The 25,664-nt window shown below is 43.5% G+C and overlaps 6 protein-coding genes across 9 annotated transcripts; 4 read left to right on the top strand and 2 right to left on the bottom strand.

Moving 5' to 3' along the window:
* The first annotated feature begins 412 nt into the window (after nucleotides 1-412).
* LOC108145858 lies at nucleotides 413-2,599 on the top strand. The gene is made up of 3 exons (XM_017271479.2): nucleotides 413-739; nucleotides 793-1,026; nucleotides 1,233-2,599. Exons 1-3 carry the CDS (start codon nucleotides 521-523, stop codon nucleotides 2,586-2,588), a joined length of 1,809 nt encoding a protein of 602 aa, XP_017126968.1. The 5' UTR covers nucleotides 413-520; the 3' UTR covers nucleotides 2,589-2,599.
* A 268-nt stretch (nucleotides 2,600-2,867) lies between these two features.
* LOC108145856 (2-oxoglutarate dehydrogenase, mitochondrial) lies at nucleotides 2,868-18,631 on the top strand. 2 transcript variants are annotated; one of them, XM_017271477.2, is made up of 10 exons: nucleotides 2,868-3,104; nucleotides 3,341-3,698; nucleotides 3,759-3,831; nucleotides 3,886-4,196; nucleotides 5,073-5,887; nucleotides 6,422-6,576; nucleotides 6,642-7,539; nucleotides 7,903-8,057; nucleotides 17,942-18,530; nucleotides 18,595-18,631. In XM_017271477.2, exons 1-9 carry the CDS (start codon nucleotides 2,877-2,879, stop codon nucleotides 18,528-18,530), a joined length of 3,582 nt encoding a protein of 1,193 aa, XP_017126966.1. In that variant the 5' UTR covers nucleotides 2,868-2,876; the 3' UTR covers nucleotides 18,595-18,631. The 2 variants fall into 2 exon arrangements, with proteins under 2 accessions (XP_017126966.1, XP_017126965.1); XM_017271476.2 differs by having other exon boundaries at nucleotides 17,942-18,602.
* On the bottom strand, nucleotides 11,237-15,465 carry LOC108145855 (titin homolog). Its single transcript, XM_017271475.2, has one exon. The coding sequence runs from the start codon at nucleotides 15,448-15,450 to the stop codon at nucleotides 11,569-11,571; it is 3,882 nt and encodes a 1,293-aa protein (XP_017126964.1). The 5' UTR covers nucleotides 15,451-15,465; the 3' UTR covers nucleotides 11,237-11,568.
* LOC108145859 (protein OPI10 homolog) lies at nucleotides 18,601-19,481 on the bottom strand. The gene is made up of 2 exons (XM_017271480.2): nucleotides 19,004-19,481; nucleotides 18,601-18,870 (listed from the first exon to the last, which is right to left on the bottom strand). The coding sequence occupies exons 1-2, from the start codon at nucleotides 19,397-19,399 to the stop codon at nucleotides 18,673-18,675; spliced, it is 594 nt and encodes a 197-aa protein (XP_017126969.1). The 5' UTR covers nucleotides 19,400-19,481; the 3' UTR covers nucleotides 18,601-18,672.
* Nucleotides 19,482-19,965: 484 nt separating this feature from the next.
* Nucleotides 19,966-25,649, top strand: LOC108145851 (ATP-binding cassette sub-family B member 7, mitochondrial). Of its 2 annotated transcripts, none has more exons than XM_017271468.2 (6): nucleotides 19,966-20,190; nucleotides 22,381-22,507; nucleotides 22,784-23,009; nucleotides 23,600-23,754; nucleotides 23,809-25,157; nucleotides 25,219-25,649. In XM_017271468.2, the coding sequence occupies exons 1-6, from the start codon at nucleotides 20,080-20,082 to the stop codon at nucleotides 25,462-25,464; spliced, it is 2,214 nt and encodes a 737-aa protein (XP_017126957.1). In that variant the 5' UTR covers nucleotides 19,966-20,079; the 3' UTR covers nucleotides 25,465-25,649. The 2 variants fall into 2 exon arrangements, with proteins under 2 accessions (XP_017126957.1, XP_017126958.1); XM_017271469.2 differs by having other exon boundaries at nucleotides 19,967-20,190; nucleotides 22,886-23,009.
* On the top strand, nucleotides 20,075-22,480 carry LOC108145853 (SET domain-containing protein 4). Of its 2 annotated transcripts, XM_017271473.1 has the most exons (3): nucleotides 20,075-20,190; nucleotides 20,426-21,846; nucleotides 22,381-22,480. In XM_017271473.1, exon 2 carries the CDS (start codon nucleotides 20,501-20,503, stop codon nucleotides 21,842-21,844), a length of 1,344 nt encoding a protein of 447 aa, XP_017126962.1. In that variant the 5' UTR covers nucleotides 20,075-20,190; nucleotides 20,426-20,500; the 3' UTR covers nucleotides 21,845-21,846; nucleotides 22,381-22,480. The 2 variants fall into 2 exon arrangements, with proteins under 2 accessions (XP_017126962.1, XP_017126961.1); XM_017271472.2 differs by lacking the exon at nucleotides 22,381-22,480 and having other exon boundaries at nucleotides 20,426-22,329.
* Nucleotides 25,650-25,664: the final 15 nt, after the last annotated feature.

Here is a 25,664-nt window from a genome sequence, read left to right as displayed (position 1 = left end):
AACACTGTTGTGGTTTGACTACTGGTTCCGACTCAAAATAACTTTTGATTCTTTTAATTCTTTCATTAAATTGTTATTGAAATAGTTGACGGAAAAATATTTTTTTTAATAAATAAATATATAATAAAATCTTGCTGGAATGTGCTTTGTCGACCTCGATTTATTATATTTATTATTTATTATATAGATATTTGTAGTTATAAAGTTAACAGATTGAGAGCGTTTAAAATTTTTAAATATAACCAATATATAAAATTACATTTTTTTGTACCTGTGCCGATAAAAATAATGTGATATCAATTTGAATATTCTGTGGTACAGCTTTGGTACCCAACTTGATTAGTGGAACTATTTCGGTACCAGTTCAGTTCTGGTTCCACTTTTGAAGTACAGTTTTGCAAGAAAAGAAATGTCGCGCAGGCAACTCTGTTCAAAATTGAAAGTTTTTCTTTAAATTAAATTCGATGTTTGAAAAGCAGCAATAAAATTTGTATTTGGCCATTAAGAGTAAAATTTACGTATGAGCAGGGTGCACAAAATGGCATGGAGCAACGTTGGCATATTCCTGAAGCTCAGCTCGCAGCGTTGTCAGCTCCTCAGCTTAGGATCCAAAAAAGAGGTATCCGGAGGGCTGAGCACCGGCAAGCTCAAGTCGGATGTCCTTGTTAGTACCTCGAATGCCAGGTACATGGAGTGCTTGTTTTCCAAATGGACTAAGGACAATAACTCTGTTCATGGAGTAGGTCAAGTAAGATTTGGTAAAAGGATTCCCTAACTCTTTTTTATTCTTAGACCTGGCAGCGATTCTTCAAGGATTTAGTATATGAAGAAGGGGAGACAACTATGCCCGCTCCATGCCAATTCTATCCTAATCCCATTGCAAGTCCTGATCAACTTCGAAAGGATGTTTCCATTTCTTTGCCTCCCAAACAAGAGGTAACTTTGCCGAAAGAGTCGCCACATAAATCCCACGAAGCAAAACCTTTGGAAAGTGGAACAAAACTTAGCGCATCGACTGCAGATAAAGTAAATAACTTAAAAAAAAACTTAAAACAAATTGAGACTAACAGGAATGCAATTAAAAATATTAAATATTATATTTTTAAAAAAACCATCCTTATATAATGTCAAATTTTTAATGCATCAACAATTCTCATACAATAATTATTTGAATTTCAATGTATTCAGACTATTGATTATTTAAAATTTTATAATTTCTAATTTATTTGAAGGTAGGATCGTGTTCCCCAATGGCAAACCACTTAATCGACGTATCGAAAGGATCTCCAGTGCTTGTGAGGAAGACAACAAAGTCTCCTCCGGTACTGAAGAACCAATCGAGCATTTCGAAATCAACTAGCGAACAGTTGGACTCGAATACTTGCGTGGTTTGTCCTCAAAAGGTGGACATGAATGTGCTGGCACTTTCACCGGAAATCAGGACATCTGGACTGTCAGGCTGTCAGGATGTGCTCCAGTTTTCAACAAGTTGCATAAAGAAACGCGAAGGCAGTTCAATTTTAACAGTCAATGAAATGGAGAACAAATTTTCAAAAAATCAGACTAGGAAATTCTGTCAGAAGAAGCCTCCAGAAGAGCTAAACTTACCTACTATGTCAACGGAGGTGAAAGACTCTTTGGGTTCCCAAAGAACAGCATATGCTCGCAATAACTTTAAAACAAAATTTGGATCTCTTAGTACTTTCATGAAATATTGGCGACAAGCTTGTAGAAAGAGCCATTTGAAACGGGTTTCTGGGCCAGAAATGGTTGTGAAAAGGTCTACAAAAGCCAATTCCAAGCCAAGAAACATCATGTACTTCAAAAGTTATTACGAAAAGAATCTTAGCCAAGGAAAGGACAAGGTGGCTAAAACTGCAAATGAAAAACCATTAAAACCGAAAGATGAAAACTCAAAGGAGCAGCCAGAACCAAGACATTTCAAGTCGAATGATAACAAAATTCAAGTTTTTGGTTACCAAGCGGAAGATGAAGATAGCCCTAAGATGAAACTCGAGGCAGAAGATATCACTTTGAAGGCTACCGAACCACCAAATAAAACAGAATCCGAGGGGCACAGCACTTCTAGCAAACCAAAAAATAAAACTGATACTTATGAAACCCTTGAAGACCTGATCAACGATATCGACGACACCACCTTGGATAGAGACATGATTGATCCGATTGAGCCAGAGATAAAAGACAGTAAAACATCAAAACTCTTGGAAAACACTTCAAAAAAGAATCCAACAGCATACAAAACGACGCTTAGAGTTTTTAAGTCTAAGCTAAAAGGCAACACAAAAAATGATAAAAAAGTAAAACCAAAACCTGAAGCTTTAAAACCTCTTAGGATTTTTAATGCCGATCAGAAAGGCCCACCAAAGGTAAAACCTACAGAAGAAGATAAATCATGGATATATTCAGATGAGATCACTCTAAAAAATTTTAAAAAACCAACTAATGATACAAAGAAAAGTACTTTAAAGACTCCTGGGGTTGGTAAATCCCCAATCAGTGATCTCAAAAATAACTCCATCAAAAAACCTTTGGATGAAAACACACGGAAAAATAAAAAGACGGAGTAAAGTTATAAAGCTTCAAAGTCATCTAAGGGGTTTCAATCCATTATCAATAATCTTAAAGATAACACCACTAAAAAGCCTTTGGAACCCACGAAAAACGATTAGGATCACTTGCATCCTTCTCAGTGACCTTTGAACTTGAACTGGCCAACCGAATCTCAGCATGTCTTGCCATAAATTACTAAGCAGCTCGAAATATTTGTCGAGCTCATAACTCTCTCAGCCGTCAGACCCTGAACACTTTTTGGCTTTCTTACTAAGTAAAATTCAAAATTTACCGGACCTCACAATATGAACCAATGTCGGCTGAGGAGTCTGGTGCAGATGAAGAGGAAACTGGCGCTGGCACAGCTGGCCACTGACCACCACATCCTTGCCCAGCTAGGCCTTCGCACCTTAAAGACTAGTTCGCCGCTGTGCGGTGCTCATGATCTGGACTCCTTCGCCAACGGATGCAGTGCAGCCTACATCGAACGCCTCTATAGCAAATGGAAACGCAATCCGAAGTCAGTGGATGAGGTGAGTTTTCTGAAGCATACATGAAACATCTCATCCTCTTATATTAAACACATAATTTAGATTTTTTGATCATAAATATTTCGAGTTATTAAAATAAGTTCAAGTTAAAAAAAAAAACGTTTGTAATTTATTGGAGTCAATTTGATATAAAGCTATAAAAAGATTGAATCCTATAAAATGAATATTAATATTACAAAATTTATTTTTTATTTTTATTTTATTTGATTACTACCTAGTCCTGGGACGAGCTCTTCGGCGGCGGCGAGCGGTCAGTCTCCAAGAGGATGCCTGTCCAAACTTCGCACTCCCGGAAGTACAGACGTGCTCCGGTGGAAAGGACAGTTGTGAAGGCTCGTCTGGGCGAAAGGACGGCATCCGGAGCGCCAGCTCCTTCTGCGCCTCCCAGTGACTGGAAAAATATCGATGACCACCACACAATCCAGGCCATCATCCGGGCCTATCAATCGCGAGGTCACCTGGCCGCCGATCTGGATCCTTTGGGAATTATTATTCCTGATAAAGGAGCCTCTGTGGATGGCTCCCAACGCAATGCGGCCAGGGAGGTACTTAGGCAGCACTATTCCTATATATTTGGTGGGCATTTATTTGTTAATTCATATTCAGAAAGTAATTTATATGAGCCTTTTCTCTCAGGTGATCTCAATGCTATGTTCAAGCTGCCCTCATCCACGATGATAGGCGGTGATGAGGAGTTTTTGCCACTGAGGTGGGTTTAAAGTGATCCATATTGAGTGTAGATTATTATTGCCATTCATACTAGGGAGATACTGGACCGCTTGGAGCGCATCTACTGCGGCCACATTGGAGTGGAGTACATGCAGATCACTTCGTTGACGAAGACCACCTGGATTCGCGACCGATTCGAGAAGCCCGGTTCCTTGGACTTAAACAAGGAGGAGAAGAAACTCCTTCTAGAGCGTCTGATCCGCGCCACGGGCTTTGAGAACTTCCTGGCCAAGAAATTCTCGTCGGAGAAGCGCTTCGGCTTGGAGGGATGTGACATCATGATCCCCACCATCAAGGAGGTTGTGGACCGCTCAACGAATATGGGCGTGGAGTCTATTTATATAGGTACAGTATTACAATTTCATAAAATAATTATTATTGACTTGTATCAAGAATAATTATTTTGGAGCAAAATTTGTCCACCTTAGTTCTAAAGAATTAGAATATGAATGACATATGTCAAGTTAGATAGATAACCAATATTTATAAAAGGAATATTATTCGTTCTAAAATATTTATTTTTTTTTAAAGAATACATATAACAAGAAAGGAAGCAAACTTCGGCAAGCTGAAGTTTATATACCCTTGCAGCTATTGCAAGAATTAAATATTTTTGAAAACATTAAAATTATGATTTACTTCGTATATTTTTGAAAACATTGAAGCAATGAGGATTTGCAGCTCAATTATTAGATAGTTGTTTTATATATTTTTATTATTTCTTAGGGAGCTATATGATATAGTCGTCCGATTTTGATGAAATTTTAACCGTTATTCTGAAATATTTAACCATTACAATATGTCGAAAACCTAATAGAAAAATTTAAAAACAGCAAAGTTATGCTATAGTCGTCCGATCTGGCTCGTTTCGACTTATATACTACCTGCAATAGAAAGATAACATTTGAGAAAGTTTCATGCAGATTAGCTTTAAAACTGAGAGACTAGTTTGCGTAGAAACGGACGGACAGACCGTCAGACGGACAGACGGACGGACAGACGGACATGGCTAGATCGACTCGCCTAGTGATGCTGATCACTGCGTTGCAAACTTCTGACTGAAATTATAATACGCTCTGCAAGGGAATAATAAAAATTTAAAATAGAAATATCTTATGGGAAAGTGATAGATAGGCCAACGAGAATTAATAGAGTTTTTCTTTTTTATATGCCGATTTTAATTGATTGATTGATCCACACATATTCCATTACTTGTTCTAGGAATGGCCCACCGTGGACGCCTCAATGTGCTGGCCAACATCTGCCGGAAGCCCATTGCCGACATCCTTTCGCAGTTCCACGGTCTGGCGGCCACCGACTCTGGATCCGGGGATGTGAAGTACCATCTGGGCGTTTTCCAGGAGCGGCTTAATCGGCAGACAAATCGCATGGTGCGGATCACCGTGGTGGCGAATCCCTCGCATTTGGAGCACGTGAACCCGGTGCTGCTGGGCAAGGCACGGGCGGAGATGTTCCAGCGCGGCGATACCTGTGGCAACAAGGTGCTGCCCATCATCATACACGGCGACGCCTCCTTCTGCGGCCAGGGCGTGGTCTACGAATCGATGCATTTGTCTGACTTGCCCAACTATTCCACCTACGGCACCATTCACATTGTGACCAACAACCAGGTGGGCTTCACCACCGATCCGCGCTTCTCCCGCTCCTCGCGTTACTGCACTGATGTGGCCAAGGTGGTGTCTGCTCCCATTCTGCATGTGAACGCCGACGATCCGGAGGCTTGCATCAAGTGCGCCCGCATTGCCGCCGACTACAGGCACAAGTTCAAGAAGGATGTGGTCATCGACATAGTCGGCTACCGCCGTAATGGACACAATGAGGCCGATGAGCCAATGTTCACACAACCGCTGATGTACCAGCGCATCCGAAAGCTGAAAACATGCCTCCAGCTCTACTCGGAAAAGCTGATCAAGGAGGGCGTGGTCTCGGACAACGAGTTCAAGGCAATGGTCTCTCAATACGACAAGATTTGCGAGGAGGCCTGGACCGAGTCCAAAACAATGAAGAGCATAAAGGTAAGAAACCGGAGTAAAGGCTTTTTTATGCCCGTTAACCCCTAGAGTTAAATGATACATTGTAGTTGATAAAAAGGATGTTACAAGTAGAAAGGATTATATTTTTGATCATAATCAATAATTCGGAATCTCTGAAACTATAGAAGCCAGAGATTTAGGATTTTTCGTACAGATTTTAGTTAGGCAAACGCATAGCAAATTAATCTTAAAATTCGGCCACGCCTACCTTAATGTCCACAAGTCTAAACACTGTCCAGTTATTGGTCGGTATATATTTATTTAGTCAATATCTAAAGACACTCCCAAAATCTCTCAAACCAAACCATTATTTTAGAAGTTATAAGGAAAGTTTTAATTATGACGTCACTGCATATTCCTGAGAGAACTGAAGAGAGCGAAATAACAGCTCGCTTTAAGCAAGTACTTCGGCAGATGGCGCCACCTAAACCTGATTGTCCTCTGGGGTGTATTTACTTTAAAAATTATTATCTGAGTAACGGGTATCAATCTTATTTTATTGTCTTTTTTCCGTAGTACTCGTCTTGGATTGACTCCCCCTGGCCGGGTTTTTTCGAAGGTCGTGATCGACTAGAGTTGTGTCCCACTGGCATCAGCACGGATACCCTAAAGACAATTGGCGAGATATTCTCCAGTCCTCCGCCGCCGGAGCACAAGTTCGAGATGCACAAGTGAGTGTTGCTAAATAGTAATAGTTATCTCGCAATATAAGTATACTTTTTCCCATCCCATCCAGGGGCATCCATCGCATCCTGGCTCTGCGAAAGCAAATGGTGGAGGACAAGGTGGCGGACTGGTCGTTGGGCGAGGCTTTTGCCTTTGGCTCGCTGCTCAAAGAGGGTATCCATGTGCGGCTGTCGGGTCAGGATGTGGAGCGCGGCACCTTCTCGCACCGGCATCATGTGCTGCACCACCAGACGGCCGACAAGGTGGTGTACACCGCCCTGGACCACCTGTATCCCGACCAGGCACCCTACTCCGTGTCCAATAGCTCACTATCTGAGTGTGCTGTGCTGGGCTTCGAGCATGGCTACTCCATGGCCAGTCCGCATGCGCTGGTCATGTGGGAGGGCCAGTTCGGTGACTTCTGCAACACGGCGCAGTGCATCATCGATACGTTCATAGCCAGCGGGGAGACCAAGTGGGTGCGCCAGTCTGGTGTGGTGCTGCTCCTTCCCCACGGCATGGAGGGCATGGGTCCGGAGCACTCCTCCGGCCGCATGGAGCGTTTCCTGCAGATGAGCGACGACGATCCGGATGTCTATCCGGACACCTGCGATTGCGACTTCGTGGCACGCCAACTGATGAATATCAACTGGATCGTGACGAATCTCTCCACGCCAGCCAACATCTTTCATGGACTGCGTCGCCAGGTGAAAATGGGCTTCCGCAAACCGCTGATTAACTTCTCGCCCAAGTCTCTGCTGCGTCATCCGCTGGCCCGCAGTCCTTTCAAGGACTTCAACGAGTGCAGCTGCTTCCAGCGCATCATTCCCGACAATGGTCCCGCCGGCAAGAAACCCGAGTGCGTCAAAAAGTTGATATTCTGCTCCGGCAAAATCTACTACGATCTCTTCAAGGAGCGCGACGATCACGAGCAGGTCGAGTCGGTGGCCCTTGTAAGGGTGGAACAAGTAAGTCAATATTATATATCAGCAGTGTTGGGGAGTATTTAGAAAGATTTTAATAACAGATATATTTAATCTTATTTTTATCAAAACAATTTTAAATGCAGATAATACCCATTTGAAATGTTCGATCTTCAGGCAATTAAAATATAAGAACTTTTTAAACTTTTTCTTTGCAACCTATTTTGTTCCATTAACTTTATCAAGATTTTGAAAAATGGTTTAACTTTTACCTTGCCAAAGTTTTTATTAGCATAACTAAATTGCAATATTGTTTTAATATACCTTATCTATATACTTTATTACTTTAACCTTATTTAACTATTTCCGCAAATACTTTATCATCTATGTTTGTCCTCCATTCTGCAGCTGTGTCCCTTCCCGTACGACCTGATCAGCCAGCAGCTGGAGCTGTATCCCAAGGCGGAGCTGATTTGGGCGCAGGAGGAGCACAAGAACATGGGTGGCTGGTTCTACGTGCAGCCACGATTCGACACCGCGCTGCTCAAGAACGAAAGCGAAACGTAAGTGCCCACAAAACCCAGATATAATCTGTAAATGCCAAGGTGCAATGCCAGGCCTTGGGCTACTCCCCTGTGGGTGATTCAATTCAGGTGCGATTATCGTTGACGCACCTTCAAAGTGTCAATCGGTGCGGTGCGTTGCCAGTGACGACTCCTCGGATGCCCCTACGCATCGCTTGACACCCCTTAAAATTCCGTGTGACGCCATCTTTGGCGCTCATGCTCATGCTGATGCTGATGCCGATGGCAATGTGGATGTTGCATGGCGATAGCGATGTTGACACCCAAGCCAAAAGCATGCCGAAACAGCAAAGATTTGGGGATTTTCGGTTTAATTGTTTTTGCTTTTGATACCTGGCATTTGTTTGGGGATTGGGGTATATCATGTTTTTTGTCTTCAGTTGTTTTCTGAAATTTTTTTTTTAAAGAAAAATACTTAACTGTTTCTAATGAGTCAAATATTTTATTTATAAAAGTACATATGTTTATTAGTATTGAGCAATTATGTTAAAATAGGTATACCTGCTAAGTAAATTTCCTTTGTATGATTTTGTTTTGCATTAACCAAAATAGTAAAAAAAAAATTTTGAAATTAGTTTTCTTAAAATACTTCGAGACGAATAGTATAATTTGATGTCATAAAAAAAGAAAATTAAAGTGGATATAAAAATGTTTCCTATTTTACAAACACAATGCAATTCAAACTAAACCAGAATTCACGTTGGAATGTATGATAATTCTTCGCTCATACATGTATTCTGTTAACAAATAGATTACTCTAGTAACAAGTTAATAGCAAGTACTATTTTTATGCTATAAATACAATGCACTAATCATCACATTTTATTCTCGTTTGGCTGTATTTCTTTGCTACCAAACGTGTGCCAAGCGAATTCGAGAAGGTTGCCCTAAAGATTTACAGAAGTGGGGACCGCTTTTATAAACATTGCCAAATATATTGTTGTTTAGTTTTTGGGATGCTTCTTTTAAGAAGGTGTAACGCACTTGGCCTCGTCAGAGTTCAAATGGCGCCACCGCAAAATCGTTTCCCGACTCGGAATTTACTATAAGGTTGAGGTGGTTCTTTGACTTTATTACTATAATAAATTGGGTGTTAGTGGGTGATGAAATATGCGGGTTCATGGACGGCATGCCTGTCGCTCTGAAACGATTAATTGCCGCTCGGCGAAGGCTCCAATAATTTGTTCAATTTGGCAACTGCGTTGTTAGTAATTGGCCGGGTCCGAATGGTGGCCTCGTTGTCGATTCGATGTTGGACATCGCATTGTATTTACAGAGAACTGGCGCAAGGAACTTGGCACAGATTCGCGGCGTTTGATACTAAAACACTTTCCCCGCTTTCTCCCCCTCTTTCTCCTCTCTTTTCTTGTAGACGGGGTCTTTTCGCCCAGATATCTCGCCTCTCCACAACAATTTTAATTCGCAATCGCATTCGCATTCTCGGACCCAAAACCCAATGCTCCCTCTAATAACGCTAATGCTGCGCTAGATTTCTGCTCTGATTTATGGAAAACAATATTGCTTCCCTGAGACTGAGACCACATAAACATTTTGTCGGGGGAAATTCAAAATAATATCTGCGATATGTACGAGACAGATATATGGTTTTATGTGTAACCGCCGAGGACCCTTTCTCTGCACTTGAAATCTTTGATGTTTTGGTCTTCATAAGTGTTCCCAACTATCGTTCAACTCGAAATTCCGAACATATAGAATGAAATGTGCTTTGTTTTTCAATTTCTTTTGTGCAAATATGTATGTGCACTGGAAAAAAAGGGTAAATGTAGATTGAAATTTGTAAAAATGGTTTAGATAGCTAATATATTTATTAAGTTTACAAAAGTGGAACTTGAAAAGTTTTGAAATACGGTATAGTTTTTATAAATTTATAATCTGTACAACTTAAAAACTTATGGAATATAGTCTATTCTTTATAGATATATATCCTGTATAAAGATCTTTTTTAAAAATAGTAGTTTGAGCGCTATATTGTAAGCAGGTGTAAAAATGGAAATTCAAAACTTTTGAAATACCATAAGCTATCATATTCTGTAGTATATTTTAATGAGAATTCGGTTGCTTAAAATCCTTAGCCATTTTATCAAATTAATTGAAGTACAACCCACCTGTTACGTGAGGTTTTCAAATATAAAAATTCTTTATATTTATTTGTCATGTTATTATTCCACTTAATTAGAGGCTGTCCTGCTCAATTTGATTTACATTGTGTTTAAAACGACCCTAGACACTTGATTTTATGTGATGTGTTAAAATTACCGGTTTCATTGTAAGGAAAAGCGATTATGGCCTGTCTGATTATATCCTTTGTTTACCTTTTCGCAATAATTTATTTGACATTTCCACTGACAGTACCCATGAAATATTAATTTTTCCTGTGTACTCGTCGTAGCGAGGCAAACATAATGTCTTGATCGCACATATATTCATATATACATAGGTAGTACTCGGTTGCCAGCCCCGAAAATTGAATGAAAATCCCGCCAGAGGCAGAGGCCTTTAGGAATGTAGCATATTCGCAGGTCTGTGGCGTCTACTATATAGTATGATATGATGGCACGCCTCATTCCCCGGCGCAATGTTTATGGCTGGCATGTGTGTTGTGTACTGTGTATTGTGTGTTTTCCCATGATATTCTTTGTTGTTTTTGTCAGCGTGAATTAAAATCTCTGGTAATTGCGAGAGATTTTTTCGCCAAGAAGAATTCCGAACGCCTTGACAATCAATTATGAGAAATGTCCGATGATCTTTTTGCTTTTGTTTCAGTTTCTATATAGTATGTCTAAGTGCAGGCCACTGCACGGCAAATCCCGCCAAAGTTTTATTAATGGCACGCATTCCTCATTTGCGATTTTTGGTTGTCTATCATCGACATTGATGGAGTGGGTGGAATCTCTCATTTTGTTTGCTGATTGAGATGTTTGCCATGGTCGAACTATTCCGAATATAGCCCCCTGTTTTATTGTTCATTCATCGCTGGCAATTCGCTTTATAAATAAACCCGAAAACAACAAGAACCGTGGGGAGATGAGGGGCAGGCAGGAATCGCATCAATCGCTAGCATCGGAATAAACAGATTCATAAAAGTTTTATGAGTAATTGGCTTTGGAACACAGGCCCAAAATAGAACGCACTCGCTCTCCCGCATAACTGAAATATTTTCCGCTTTATTTAACATTAAATAGCTTGTTTATAATTACACATACAGAGTACTATACTTAAGATGTAAACGAAAGGCCTGGAATAAGTTACACTAAACACTAGGATAACACTAAGCTACTCTAAATATATATATTTTATATATATATTTATATGATACACTTGACTAGGACGAATCACTATAACATAACTGAATGTCGAGATTGAGATCCTTAAAAAATTTGCACAATTTTTTAATTCCACTCAAAGTTGGCCGGACACACTGGACACCACACTGGTGGGGTATATATGGTGGGTATACATTAGGTGGTGTCTACACCATGTTCCATATGCTGTAGCTGGCCGCCCTGCGCTCCTCCTCGGCCACCTGTTCATAGTCGATTTCGAGATACTCCTTGCCCCCGAAACGCACCTTTCGCCCAGTGTACTTCTTGATGTAGCTGACGTGGGCGGGCACCTCCTTGCCCTCGATTTCCAGCTTATACGAAATGCTGGTGATCCTCTCAAGCACTCGACCACGTTTCCAGCGCACCTGCGTCTTGCGATAGCGTTCTGCGTAGAGCACCAGGTCCCCTATTTTGTATTCCCTCACATGCAGGCAGGATTTGAGTGGCGCTTTGATTGGCTCCGGTTCCTGCTCGGGCGCCACAGTGTCCTCCTCGTCGTCCGTCACATAGGCAATGGCCCGCTCAATGGTCTCCACCTCGGGAATGGTGGGCTCCTCGGGCTCCGGCTGCAGGAAGAATGTGTCGCCGATGGAGAGGCGCCGCTTCTGCCGCTTGATGATCACCTTCTTTTTGATCTTGCGCGGTTTCTTGGGCTCCGGCGTGGGTTCAACCTCGGGTTCCTCACTGACTTCCTGATCAGCTTGGTTTTCGGTTGGTACTTCCTCCAAGGGAGCAGCTACTCCCTCTTCTGGCTTAGGATCTGCTGCGGCTGCCTTCTTTTCTGCCTCTTTGTCTGGCTTAGCCTGCTTCTTGGGAGGCGTTAGCTTGTTGATCCTGGAGGACAGCTCATTGATCTTGTTCCTGTCGCGCAGTATGTTGCTCAGCTTGCTGGAGTCCTGCTTGTCCTGCTTCTGCTTCTCCTGCGGATCCTTGTCGATGGAATTCTTTCGCACCAGCTTCTTGAGATGCACAGGTGCCTTTTTCTTGACCAGCGGCTCTGGGTTTTTGGCCACATCATGCTGCTGCTGCTCGACCGTCTCGATTTTGACCGGCTGCACCGGTCCGGCTAGTACTTTCAGCTCCGGCATGCTGGCTAGACTGTCGCCGGGCGGCGCCTGTTCTCCGGCTTTTGTAGCTTCTACTGGCGTTGGTTGCTGCTCTGACGTTAATGATGATGATGACTCTTCGTGATTCAATGTCGCTGTTGCCGCTATTGCCGCTACTGCCGCTATTTGTGGCACAATGTCAGCGGCGATGGCCACTTGTTTGATGGCTTCTTTGGACTCTTTTGGGCCTGGTGTTGCTACTGCTGCTGATGCTGCTGCTGCTGCTGCCGGCACCACCAGCACCGTTTCACCCACCAACTCCGCTAGTTTCAGGCTGGTACGTCTGATTCGATCGCCTGCTGGCGCTAGATTGTTAATTGCCGTATCGGAATCGATTGCTGTTGTCGCTGCTAATGTTCCTGCTTCTGCTGCTGCTGCTGTTGCTGCTACAATTGCTATCGCTTCTCCTTGGCCACTTTTGGCACTAGGCAACTTGGCTGGCACCGCTGTGACCTCTGGCGTAGCCAATTGTTCCTCGGCTATCGAAGTCGTCTCCCTCTGATGGTCGTCAACAGCTTTTGTTGTCGATGATGTTGCTCTTGGGGACTCAGATTCAGCTGTGCATACTAATGTTGCTGCTGTGTCTGTGCCTCTGCCCATTAATTTCAGCTTCTTCTTGCGCTTGACAATCGCCTCCGAGTCGGAGGGTCGTCGCTGAGTGATGAGAGCATCGCTCTGCTCGACGGCCGGCTCCACCTTGATCTTGGATGGTTCCACGGCGGCGATCGAGGCACGTCTAGGGTTCTTCACCTTCACGATGACTTTCTTCTTGATCTTGGACGGTGGTTGAGTTGACTCGGGTGACTCATCTGGCAAGGACACTGATTGTTTGCTTTCGGAAGCATGTTTACTTGGGGCTACTTCTGTAGGTGCTTTGGTTGTTGATTCCTTTGGAGTTTCTTCTTTGGAAGCTATTTTCATAAGAGTTGCTTCCTTAAGGGCTGTTTCTTTGGGACTAGCTTCTTTCAGAGTTGTTTCTTTCGGAGTTGTTTCTTTTGGAGTTGCTTCTTTCGGAGTTGCTTCTTTCGAAGTTGATTCTTTGGAAGAAGTTTCATTGGAAGTGTTCTCCTGGGAAGTTTCCTTAATAGTTTCATTCCAAAGTGTTGTTTCCTTATTAATTTCTTTCCTAGTACTGGTATCCTTCTCAGTTTCTTCCCTAATAGTTGCCTCCTTGGAAGACTCCTCTTGGAGTGTTTTTTCCTTAACAGATTTCGATTTGAATTCACTCTGAACCTTGGCTAGAAACTCAATTTTGGCCTGGGTTTTGTTTTTCGCAGGGTGTTTGATTTGTTCAGCTGTGTTTGGTAGCTCACCATTAATTTTTGGTGTTTCTGAGGCAGCCTCTTCGGTTTTTATATCCTTATGCTCCTTGGTATGGGTTTTAATAGCACGATTCTTAATTTTCTCATCTTGTTTGTCTGCTTCTACAGCGTTTTCAGGAATCTTTAGATTTTTTGATTGCTTACTAGTTATATCCTGCTCTTTAACCAGTTTGGCACCATCCACTTTATCCCGATCTTCAAGCACTTTTGTATCTTGGTTTTTAGTACTTTTAAGATCTTGATTTTCTGTGACCTCTAATTTTTTATTAACCTCAGTTGGCTCAAGTTTTTCATTAATTATTGGTTTTTGGCTTTCATTGCCTGCCTGCTTTTCATTGACTTCGTTTTTCTGACTTTCAGTAACCTCTAGTTTTTCTCTAGCAAAGGGTGTCTGCTCTCTTTGAACTTTGGTATCCTTACTAGTTTTTAGGGCATCCTGCTCATTTTTGTCTTCTCTAGAGGAATCAGTTTTATTTGTTTGATTTTCATGCTCCTGCTCCTCTCCAGCCTGCTCCTTTTCCTCCTCGGCCTCATCGAAGTAGCTGCGACGTCGCACCTTCTTCACAAAGCGAAAGGACACGGGAGGTGGGTCACCTGCTCCTCCATCTGAAGCCACCTGTGACTGCTCCGTCGCCGATTCCGCCTCGCTCTCCGTGCTATACTGCTTGAGCACACCCTTAACTTCGCTAAGGGCTCCGGAAATCCGTGCCTTAAGCTTGTTCAACCGCTCGATCACATCCTCCGGCTTCTCCTCCACGGAATCCTGCGAACGAACACGTCGCTGGCGACGCAAACGCGTCCTTTCGGGCAGCACTGAATCCGCATCGATGGAGGAGAAGATGCTATCGCGACTGCTGATGGAGCTGCGCTTTATTTCCCCCAGCAGAGGGGCACGTGTGGTAGTTGCAGTTGTGGTGGTCGTGGGCACACTTGCCTCCACATTACGTATACGACTGGTGGCACTGCTACTTAACCTGCTAACTGGCGACTCCGTTTGCGGACTTCTACTGCTACTCCTGGCACTCTTCAATTCGTACTTCATGTCGTTGGTTGCTAATGGTGATGCTTCTATATGGCCACTATTATTGTTTTTATCATCCAATTCCGACGGCTGATCGAGTTGCTCGGGATAAACCTCAACCGATTCTGTCTCCCGCTCCTCGCTGACTTTGCTCACGGTCATGTCCGCTCCGACGACGGCCGCCTCGCTCCAAAGGTTACCCGTATCCGCTTGTCCACAAATGAGTTCGATGCTTTGAGTCAATAGGTCAAGCAGCTCCCAGTCCCAATCCCAATCCCAATTGAGCTGTAATCGCGGCGATGAGTACTCGGCGAGAAAGGCGCGCACGGAACTCTTTAGTAATTCTATATTTGGCAGGGTTCGATTCGGTGGCGGAATTGCGGTCCGCTCGCGGGTCAGTTGCCGTCCGAGTTGTACGTCCACTTGCTCTGGCGACGATTCGCGGGCGTCTGAGAGATCGCCGGACTGCTGGTGGTTGCTATTTCGATTCTGGTACTGATTCCCATCAACTTGTATTGTCTGCTCCCTGGCCAAACATATTGACTGCTGCTGCTCGCCGCCGCCGCCGCGATCTCTCATATTTGCCTCATTATGATCATCTTCGGCGGCCTTCTCTAATTTGCTTTGCTCACATATTTCGCTATTTCGGCGTTTATTTTTGGCCCCATCCATGGCGTCGTCGTTTTTGTGGTCGTGTCGCCTTTGGCCGAAGGCGTCATTAAGATTTTCCGCCTGTTGATGCTCGATTTCCCTTGCCACGTTCAAGTTTAATGCTTCTACCGCATGTACGCCCTCGAGTTCATTATCAACCGTCGGTAGTAGCAGCACCACCGCCTTATGTACACCATCTTCTATTTTGGTGACTTTGCCGAGACCCGGTAGCTGCGTCATTGTTGTTGTTGTGGCTGCGGTGGGCGGGTGATATTCCGGCCCATCTTGAGAAAGCATTGCTCGATAATTGGGAAAGCTAACAAATTGTTTTTTAATTATGGGAAATTCCTGGGGAGCCTGCTCGACGGGTGAGCTGGTGGCCACCTGCCCACGACGGGTCATAGTGGTGCTGATTTCTGGGAACGAGCCATCGGAATATTTTCGCGGCAATTGTAGCAGTTGGGGAAAGTTTAGCTGCCACGGGGCGTATACTTGTTGTAGGGGAAAGCTTGCTTTGTAGGGGGCGTATACTTGATGTGGTGTATTTAGTAGTGTTTCAGTTAAGACTTCTTCCTGGTAAATATATAAAGGAAACCCCTCGTTAAGCCTTAAATTTAGATGCATGGGAAATTTTCCTGCCCTCAAAGGTTGCATATGCGACTGACATATTGCCATGCTTCTATGCTGCAGCGAGTGATTCATCGCAGAGAAGCTGCCGCGCCAAGTGCTGCCTTGGCCAACCGGAAATTGCCCTGCCATTCCGAGTACTTCCGGCGCCGCTTTCGGTACACAACAAAACATGGCTGACTCAGTGCCCTGATTTACGATGCCATCAACAACAAGCCGCTGCGAATTATGATTATTATTAGCTGCTGCCTGCGACATTGATGTCGTACGATTCTCCTCTTCTTTTCTCGTCTGCAATTCCGATCCCGATCCCGCCTGCCAATCCCCCTGCTGCCTGGCTGTCATCATCTTGTGGGCGTGGCCGTGGGACTTCTGTTGTTGACCTATTCTCGTGGTCAACACGCGACCAAATCGGGCTTATATTTTCGATCGACACACTCGACTATGTTTCACTCAACGCGTTGCAAGCGAAACTGGCGCAATCCGTCGGCGGGAGCACCACCGAGATACAAGATCCGTCTAGCCGAGATCCACCACCAATCCGTTCCCTTTGGCTGCGCCTCGCTGGCAACCATCCGATCATTGATCAGTCAGCAATCTATGTAATTGCAAATGAATTGTGTAGTGTCCGAGGTGCAACGACCACGAAGTGTTGATGCCCTGCAGCTGGATTGTAAATCCAGGGTAATTGTGTAAATATAGGCCCAATAAAACAGCTCTATTTAAAATAACAAAAAATAAAATCTTTCACATATTAAATAAAATGTTGTTGAATTCGCAAACTGTTCATTCACTTAAATAAAAATAGGGCATTGAAACTTATTTTGTTTACATTTTTTGTATCTAAAAGTACTATAAACAAATGTTTTTTAAAATATGTTTAATATTGGAGAAATTATGCTGTTCTTTGCAAATTACTAAAGGAAAACAACTCTGTTGAAAACAATACTATGTTTACATATTGAATAATCAAAACAATCATCAAAATGTCTTGTTTTTTTGTTTTTTATGAACACTTTAAAATGTTTATAACGTTGCTAATGTAGATTTTATAAAAAAAATTGAATAAATCATAACAAAAATTATTTTTAAATCTGCCAGTGGTGTGTCCAATTCAATAGCATGTCCATAAAGTTAGCCAATCATGTTTTATTTTAAATAAATCAAAAAAAACTTTGTGAATTGACCTTTGAAACTTATTTTGTTTGCATTTTGAATATCTTAAGAGTAGAGTTTATTTTAAAGTATTTTATAAAAGGTTTTAATAAATATATATTTTTTTCGAAAGAATGAATGAAATACACTCCAAATTTAGTTTACACGATAGACATTTTATAAAATATTTTTTGTGTGAAAAACCCTTTAAATTAATTCAAAAATTCAGTGTATCATTGGGTAGTACCCCCTTCGATTATCTGCAGGGCATGATCATTGGTGATAGATCTCTAAAGACAATAGAAAGCATGTTCAGGAGAGGTTGCGCGTGTTTCGGATGCCACGCAGACCGAGAAGATCGCTCTCGTAGACGTCTTATATATATATATATATATATATAAGTACATAGTGGCCACTATATAGACTGAATAAATATGTCAGCTTGCCAAATTGCTTTTTTGCAGGCCACAAAAAAAGAACGATAGGCAGAGAGACTGAATAAAAATCAGCTCACGTCGCCCACCGCCGCCAATGCTATTGTTTAAATAGACCAAAGAGTTCTGGGCGACAGGGGGAGAAATACTGGGTGTCCCTTAAAATAAACATTCTAATCTAATCAAACTGGTTCTCTTTACAGCCGCTGTGTGTCCTATCACGGACGACCGCCCAGCTCCTCGCCAGCCACGGGCAACAAGGTGCAGCACTACAAGGAGTACAAAGCCATCATCAAAAGCATCTTTGGTGAGCTGACGCCGGAAAACAAGGCGCGTTTGGAGGCGATAATCAAGGAGCAGCAGGATAAGGCCAAGGCGGATTCTGCTCCTCCAGCCAAGAGTGGCTCATCGCCGCCAGCAAAGAAAGGTACTTCAGACAAAAAGAGATCGGGTTCGGTTCCAGCACCAGCTGCTGAACCTACAGCTGCAGCAGCTGAAATTCCATCGATGAAGGAGCCTCCAAGTAAAAATCCACGTTCTCCAGCCAAACGTGGCACATCACCATCCTACAAAGGGGAAACTTCTATAAAAAAAAGATCAGGTTCGGCTCCAGTACCATCCACGGCTCCATCTCCGTCTCCCAAAGCTCAAGCCGACCGAAGTCCTTCGAATACTACGGCTTCTAGACCGCACTTTGTCAAACGCAAGCCTGCACAGGAACCAGCAAGTAAGAGAAAGACCCAGAAGACACCCGAGGAGGAGGAACCCGAGCCAACGACACCGCAGGCCTGAGTAATATTAAGATCCTAAGTCCAAAATCTTCGTTTACACATTAAACGAGAGCCCATAATTACAGAAAGAGTATGAATATAAAACTTTACTTGTAATATCAACAACTTGCGGAGGTCACAACTCCCCCATCGTCCAGGTGTCCCTAGTACTTCCAAAAGTTTGGGTTCTGTTCCATACGTCGCTGGAAATTCGTATACCAATTCTGGACAACGGAGAAAGGTACGAAAGTCTCGTTCGAGGCAGGCGAGATGTCTCTGGCTGAAACTCCGAAACTGGAGGCGTAGTTGAAGAAGTTCTCCAGCATTCGCTGACCAAATTGCTTGTTGTCGTTGGCAGTGGACTGCAATGTAGGAGGAAGGTAGAAATTTATTCTATTACTGAACTAAAGAAAAGTGAAATTTTTAAATCAACTTGTCCAGGTCTAAGACCCCATAGAGATGCTACTGCTTATCTTCCTTCTGAACAGAACTTACCACCGCTGGCGTCTGCTGAGCTACCGTTAGCTCCGGTTCGAGGGACACTCCGATTTGGGCGATGTGCGAGATCTCCTGGCTGCCAAAGACCATTCCGTGGGCATGAGCCTCCAGCTCGTGACTTTTCTTTAGCTGGGCGATCTTGAAGATGGCGGAGGGCTTGTTGTTGTTTATGTGTCCCAGATACTGCCATGTGGGCGCCGCGTTCGCGTCCGGCCAGCTGAAGTATATCGCAGCGGAGGTTCCGATGGGCAGTGGTGATACGCCGGTGAGGAATACTACCAGGTAGTTGACGGACTCGATGTCGGGCACATTGACCAGCAGCTTGGTGGTGTCCACGGCCACAAAATCCGATTGCGGCAGGCGTCCAGAGATAATCAAACCAAACAGCGACATCTTTGAGCGTGTGGACTGTTCCAGAATTCAGATATGCCAGTTTTGTAGGCGGCACTGATAAAATTGAGCTGCTCAAGGTGAACTAGTTCTTTTGGTGGTTTTATTTTACTTTTGAGAGTGAGTCACCTCCAAAAAATTATGGTTATAATAAATCCCTTATTTGGAACCAAATATTTTTTTTTTGAATAAAGAAGTTTTATTAATAAAGTAGTTGTGATTTCATAATACAATAAGTGTAAATGTTATATGTTGATTGGTCAACATTTTATTTTATGCCAAACAATTCAATATGGTTAAAAACATTATCATCAATAAATACAAGTATATTGAATATGTGGACCAAAAAATATTCCCAAGCAATTCTTATTTCAATTGTGTGTACTTATCACAACAAAATAAATGTTGCCAAATATGATTATTTTTTATTTATGCTTACAATAAATATAATTATCGAATATGTTGACTTTTTAGTAATATGTTCATTTTTTATCAACCAATGAAGAGGAACTGGTTCCATTGGCCAATACCTGAGTAGCCATTCACAACGAGACGGCAATAATAAACAGCTGACGCTGATGTGCGACGTTGCCCAACACTGCCCATGCAGATATCGTCGCAAAAACACAGGGACGGTGCAAAAGAAGAGGGATTTTATTTTGATTTCGTCTAGCAATTAAGTAATGGCCGGACTCCTTCACCTGACCAAGCATTGCAGCATCCATTTACCCGCTCACCTGGGACGCGCGAAATGCTACACGCTCGCCAAGGGAACACACGTGCAGGCCAGAGTGGTGAGTACTCCTGCGACCGGGTCTAGAGACCTATTTCAAGGCCACAAGCGAGACTATCTAGACTAGATTACGATTTCGTAATTAGGCGTTAAATACGCAATGAATTGGCGATTTAAATGCGTGGAAATTACCAGCAATAAGTGGGGCGGAGCAGTCTGCGTGTGCGTTGTTTTGGTCCTTTTCCCCATTTACCTAAGATTAATTTCAACCTAATGCTTGGCTTATTTCGTTGCAGCAAGCATAGAGATATAGATATATAGACCAAAACAGCGCACACACAGACTAGAAGGATTCACGGGGATCGGGAATAATGGGTCGAACTCAGCGCCTAAGGCTTCAGAGGGCCCAGCAGAAACCAGCAGAGGATTCCACCAACTCCCTACAGAATCTCTACGTTCACCTACACTCCCTCGGCTGGCGAAACCACACTCATCTTTCCGCAAAGAACTATCCAGAGACTGGCAGAGGATTGTGCTCGAAACAGGACACCTTCTCGCCAGAGGACGAGCTCATACGTCTGCCAGTTGGTTGCCTTATAACCATAGCTACCCTGGAATCGGATAAGGAATTCAAAAGTCTCTTCAACAAAGACCTATTCGACAAGAATGTCAGGATTTCGTTTCAAGCCTTGGTAGCCTGTTACCTCATGTACCACAAGCACCTGCATGATTGCTCTCAAACCTCTGGTTACGCTGCATATTTGGACACCTTGCCTAGAAGCTACTCCACTCCCTATTTCTGTGCCATACCCGAACTGCAGTGTCTGCCAGAATCCCTGCTAGAGCGAACTGTGGCTCAGAACCGTCAAATACGGGGATATTACGAAATAATCAAGAATCTGGTGGGTTTCCTTAACTGCGATAGCTGTGGGAAGAACTATGGCCAGGAGATATGGACGCTAGCCGAATACAAATGGGCATACTTCAGCGTAAACACCAGAAGCGTTTACCTCATTTCCCGGTTTCTGAAAAAGCAGAGCAATCACTTTCAGGCTCTAATCAGTGGCGACACCAATATGGCATTGGCTCCGTTCCTGGACCTCTTCAACCACTCCGATGGTGTGGAAACCACGGCAGAGATTCACGGCCAAGATTACGTGCTGACATTGAAATCCTTGCCTCATGTCAAAACCAAAACCTATGAACAATTGTTCATCAGCTACGGTGCTCTGCCCAACTTTAAGCTTTTAACGGAGTATGGTTTTTGGTTGAAAGAAAATAAGCATGATTATTTTGATTTCTCTCTGCTGGACATTGAGCACATGGTTAAGCATAACAAGGAGTTAGCCTCGCAGACTTTCCACCGAAACATCTTCAAGTTCATTAGGGAGCATAATCTGAACGATCAGATGTTCGTGCACATCGACGATGGCTGTTCGCACAATTTAAGGGTAGTGCTGCACCTCATCTTCAAGCAGCAGGCCTACTACCCCAACATACTCAACCAAATTGCCTTCGGTGACGTCGAACAGTTCGAGGATGTGCAGCCGGAGCTGTCCTATCTGGTGGCCTACAAAATAAAGGAGTACGAGATCTTTGTGGGAGAGCTGGATAAGCTTCCAAAGCTGACGGAGAGTGGATCGGTGGCACGGTCTTACCTGCAGGAGTGCATTCGTTACCTGGCTAAATTTCAAGTGACGCATCCAGCAGAATAGAAGTAATCTATATTGAGCTTAGATTTTCAGTAAATACAAAGCATTTTCTCTATTTTTGATATTTCAGTTTAAAATTAATTCTAATACATTTTAAAAGCCTTACAATTGAAGAAATAAAGTTAAATGATGTTTTCTATGTTGAGCTTAGATTTAAAATCAGTATAAAGCATTTTATATTATTGATATTTCAAGGATCGTTAAAATAAAAATAAGAGTTTGAGCACAAATCTTTGTAGATAATTTTAGGGCATTTATAAAAGGTTTTATTTTTCTGAAATATTCTGTAAGTCATCTATTGGAAAACCGCAAACACCAGAATAAAATTATTCTTTATTTTTCATATTTCAGGGATCGTTAATATACAAATAATAACATTTTTAATTACATAAAATTCAAGAAAACAGTTAAATTTATAAAATGTTCCTTAAGACATTAAATTTAGAAGCCCAACAAACTTTGTTTATTTTTTTAATAAATCCCAGAAAATAATAATCAAAAATTGTTTATTAATTCTAACTATAATTATGACCTTTCAGCTGTACTCTTCGCTGGCCAAGGTTGATGATCAGGGTAGCGGCGATGTCAAGCGGAAGAAGATAACCCCTTTTACGCCCACGCCGGGCAGTAAATTGCTGGGTGGCGTGTTCGGGAAGAAGGCCAAAGGTAGGTTCCCAAGGAAAGGTCCATTAACCAATGCCGGACTTCCCGTAATTAACAGAGCACTCCTGCTGATCGGCAGGTTTTTATTGTATTGTTTAGTACTAGCCACTCACGCTTTTTTCTATTGACTAACCCAAAATTGATTTTGTTTTGTGGACCGAGTACCGAGTTTTGTTATCCAAGTCGGCCAATGCCCGTTCGTTTGTTTGTTTGTTTGTGCGCTTGTTGTGTTGAGCGCCTGTCTCTGAATTTTGCTGCAACCAAGTGAATTCAATGCAGGTGGAGCCCCAGCAGCAGCGGCAGCAAAAACAACAAAGCTACAGCGGCAGCGACTTTACCGCCCACAACAACAGCAATCACGACAATGTCATGTTCATATAGGCGGCGGCAGCGATGGTGGCTCGGGATTAGGCAAGCTGGACGCACCGGAGGTCACCTCCAAGGACATGCTGCGCGCCATGATGGCCTACATCTGGCCCAAGGAGGATCCACTAGTGCGGAAGCGGTGAGTCAATTTGATTAACAAACCCTATGCTTAAAATTTAAATTAAATTAAATAAAAATTTTAGATTCCACTATTATACTGTTCTTAACAGAATGTGGATATTTTATTTGTAATAAAAGACTCTTAAAGTATTTAGTGTTTTAGACATATTTTTAAGTTATTTTATAAGTTTGAAAAAATTGTGTACAAAACATACAAACAATCGATAACTATTTAATTTTTTGTTTTTTACGTCATTTTAACTTTTAAAAAAGAAAGATTTTAGTCAATTTAAATGGCAATGCTCGAAATTCGCGGTAATTTTGTTTGTTTCCTATAGATTTTTAAAAGTCATTTTATTTGGCAGTAAAAAAAGGCAACAAAAGGTCTAATTATCAAAAGAACTCGCGTATGATAGCTAAGGTACCAATATTTATTTTTTAAGCAGCCTGCGTTTTAGAATAATGCATGAGTATGTTAAAGACATAACAAGCACAAGTGGAATAGTATATTGTTTGTTTAGAAGTTTCATGGTTGAAACATATACATAATTATATGTAATGCATTACAAAGCCAGGTTTTAATTATTTAATAATTTCCGTAATTGACAGAGTGGGCATTTCTTTGGGTCTATTGGCTGGCTCCAAACTGCTGACCGTCTGCGTGCCCTTCCTGTTCAAAGGAGCCGTGGACACGATGACAACGCTGAACATGGACACCGCCCCGGATGCAGTGCTCTCCGCAGCCACAGCCATGATGTTAGGATGTAAGTCTACTCTCTGACTTGAGTTTCTAAATATTAACCAAATGATGCCTTTAGATGGCATTGCTAGAGCCAGTGCAGCGGGATTCAACGAGCTGCGAAATGCGGTGTTTGCCAAGGTGGCCCATCATTCGATCAGAAAGATCGCCAGCAATGTGTTTCTTCATTTGCACAATTTGGACCTTGCCTTCCACCTGAACAAGCAGACGGGAGCTCTGTCGAAGACCATTGATCGGGGATCGAGGGGCATTAACTTTGTGCTTTCCGCCATGGTGTTCAACATTGTGCCCACAATCTTCGAGCTGGCTTTGGTGTCCAGCATCCTGGGAGTGAAGTGTGGCCTGGCCTTCGCCGGTGTGAGCATGGGTTGCGTGGGCATATATGCCGCCTACACCCTCAGTGTGACCCAATGGCGCACCCAATTCCGCGTGTACATGAACCAGGCGGAGAACGAGGCCGGGAACAAGGCCGTGGATTCGCTGATCAACTACGAGACGGTCAAGTATTTCAACAACGAAAAGTACGAGGCTGGCTGCTACAACGAGGTGCTGAAAAAGTACGAAACGGCTAGCCTGAAGACGAGCTCCAGCTTAGCCTTGCTGAACTTCGGGCAGAATGCCATTTTCAGCAGTGCCCTTAGTCTGATCATGGTGCTGGCCGCCAAGGAGATTGCCCAGGGCAACATGACGGTGGGTGACTTGGTGATGGTGAATGCCCTGCTCTTCCAGCTCTCCATACCCCTTGGATTCCTGGGCAGTGTGTACCGCGAGGTGCGTCAGGCTCTGCTCGATATGCAGGCCATGTTTACGCTGATGAATGTGGATAGCAGTATACAGACGGCATCGAATGCACAGCCTCTGTTCGTGGACACCAGCAACTCGTCCATCGAGTTCCGCAACGTGAGCTTCGAGTATGAACCGGGCAAGCCCATTTTCCGGGACCTCTCCTTCACCATTCCCGCCGGCAAGAATGTGGCCATTGTGGGCGGCTCTGGCTCAGGGAAATCCTCCATGGTGCGCCTGCTCTTCCGCTTCTTTGAGCCCAACTCGGGTAAAGTGTTGATCGGCGGGCAGGATATCAGCGCCGTGGATTTGGATAGTCTTCGCAAGGTTATTGCCGTTGTGCCGCAGGATTCGGTACTGTTCCACAACACAATAGAGCACAATATCCACTATGGCAATCTGAGCAAGTCGCATGCGGAGGTGGAGAACGCAGCCCGGATGGCGGATTTGCATGACTCCATCATGAGCTGGCCGGCACAGTACTCCACTCAGGTGGGCGAGCGAGGATTGAAGCTATCGGGCGGCGAGAAGCAGCGCGTGGCCATCGCCAGGGCCATATTAAAGAACACACCCATCCTGATCTTCGACGAGGCAACCAGCAGTCTGGACTCCATCACAGAGCATGTGAGTTTGTGGTGCCGAAAACTGGATCTATAAACTGACTAATGTTGTCTTCATTTTACAGAACATTCTGCAGGCTTTGACCCGTGCCACAACCGGACGCACTAGCATTTGCATTGCCCACCGCCTTTCCACGGTCAAGGATGCGGATGAGATCCTGGTCCTGGAGAATGGCCGCGTGGGCGAACGTGGCACCCATACGGAGCTGCTAAGGCAAAATGGGTTATATGCCCGCCTCTGGGAAACGCAGACCCAGCAGTTTGACCCCAGTCGGGAAATCAAGGAGGAACAGTCACGGGGCGTGGCGTAGACGAGGCTTGTACCCTATCTATGTGTTTGTTCCAATGTTATAACGCCCCTCCCCTTCGTTTGGCCCTCCCTAAGACCCACTAAATTCACCGTAGAATCCTCCCTCCTCCGGAGATTCGCTATTCATAGGTTTAAAGTATCATTGTGACCCTTGTAAATACAGTTGTAGATATGCGATAAGAGAAATGGCAGGGGATGTAG

Source organism: Drosophila elegans, unplaced genomic scaffold (assembly GCF_018152505.1).
Source record: "Drosophila elegans isolate 14027-0461.03 unplaced genomic scaffold, ASM1815250v1 contig_208, whole genome shotgun sequence".
NCBI lineage: Eukaryota > Metazoa > Arthropoda > Insecta > Diptera > Drosophilidae > Drosophila > Drosophila elegans.
This window is presented reverse-complemented; position numbering and strand designations above follow the sequence as displayed.

Excerpts from the sequence above, each read along its gene's own strand:
- LOC108145858 (XM_017271479.2), top strand. The coding sequence starts at position 521 with ATGAGCAGGGTGCACAAAATGGCATGGAGCAACGTTGGCATATTCCTG. Across the intron at positions 740-792 it reads ACAATAACTCTGTTCATGGA|ACCTGGCAGCGATTCTTCAA; the intron begins GTAGGTCAAGTA and ends TTTTATTCTTAG. Across the intron at positions 1,027-1,232 it reads GCGCATCGACTGCAGATAAA|GTAGGATCGTGTTCCCCAAT; the intron begins GTAAATAACTTA and ends ATTTATTTGAAG.
- LOC108145856 (XM_017271477.2), top strand. The coding sequence starts at position 2,877 with ATGAACCAATGTCGGCTGAGGAGTCTGGTGCAGATGAAGAGGAAACTG. Across the intron at positions 3,105-3,340 it reads ATCCGAAGTCAGTGGATGAG|TCCTGGGACGAGCTCTTCGG; the intron begins GTGAGTTTTCTG and ends ATTACTACCTAG. Across the intron at positions 7,540-7,902 it reads CCCTTGTAAGGGTGGAACAA|CTGTGTCCCTTCCCGTACGA; the intron begins GTAAGTCAATAT and ends TCCATTCTGCAG.
- LOC108145855 (XM_017271475.2), bottom strand. The coding sequence starts at position 15,450 with ATGAGAGATCGCGGCGGCGGCGGCGAGCAGCAGCAGTCAATATGTTTG.
- LOC108145859 (XM_017271480.2), bottom strand. The coding sequence starts at position 19,399 with ATGTCGCTGTTTGGTTTGATTATCTCTGGACGCCTGCCGCAATCGGAT. Across the intron at positions 18,871-19,003 it reads CTCAGCAGACGCCAGCGGTG|TCCACTGCCAACGACAACAA; the intron begins GTAAGTTCTGTT and ends CCTACATTGCAG.
- LOC108145851 (XM_017271468.2), top strand. The coding sequence starts at position 20,080 with ATGGCCGGACTCCTTCACCTGACCAAGCATTGCAGCATCCATTTACCC. Across the intron at positions 20,191-22,380 it reads CACACGTGCAGGCCAGAGTG|CTGTACTCTTCGCTGGCCAA; the intron begins GTGAGTACTCCT and ends ATGACCTTTCAG. Across the intron at positions 25,158-25,218 it reads TGGACTCCATCACAGAGCAT|AACATTCTGCAGGCTTTGAC; the intron begins GTGAGTTTGTGG and ends TTCATTTTACAG.
- LOC108145853 (XM_017271473.1), top strand. The coding sequence starts at position 20,501 with ATGGGTCGAACTCAGCGCCTAAGGCTTCAGAGGGCCCAGCAGAAACCA.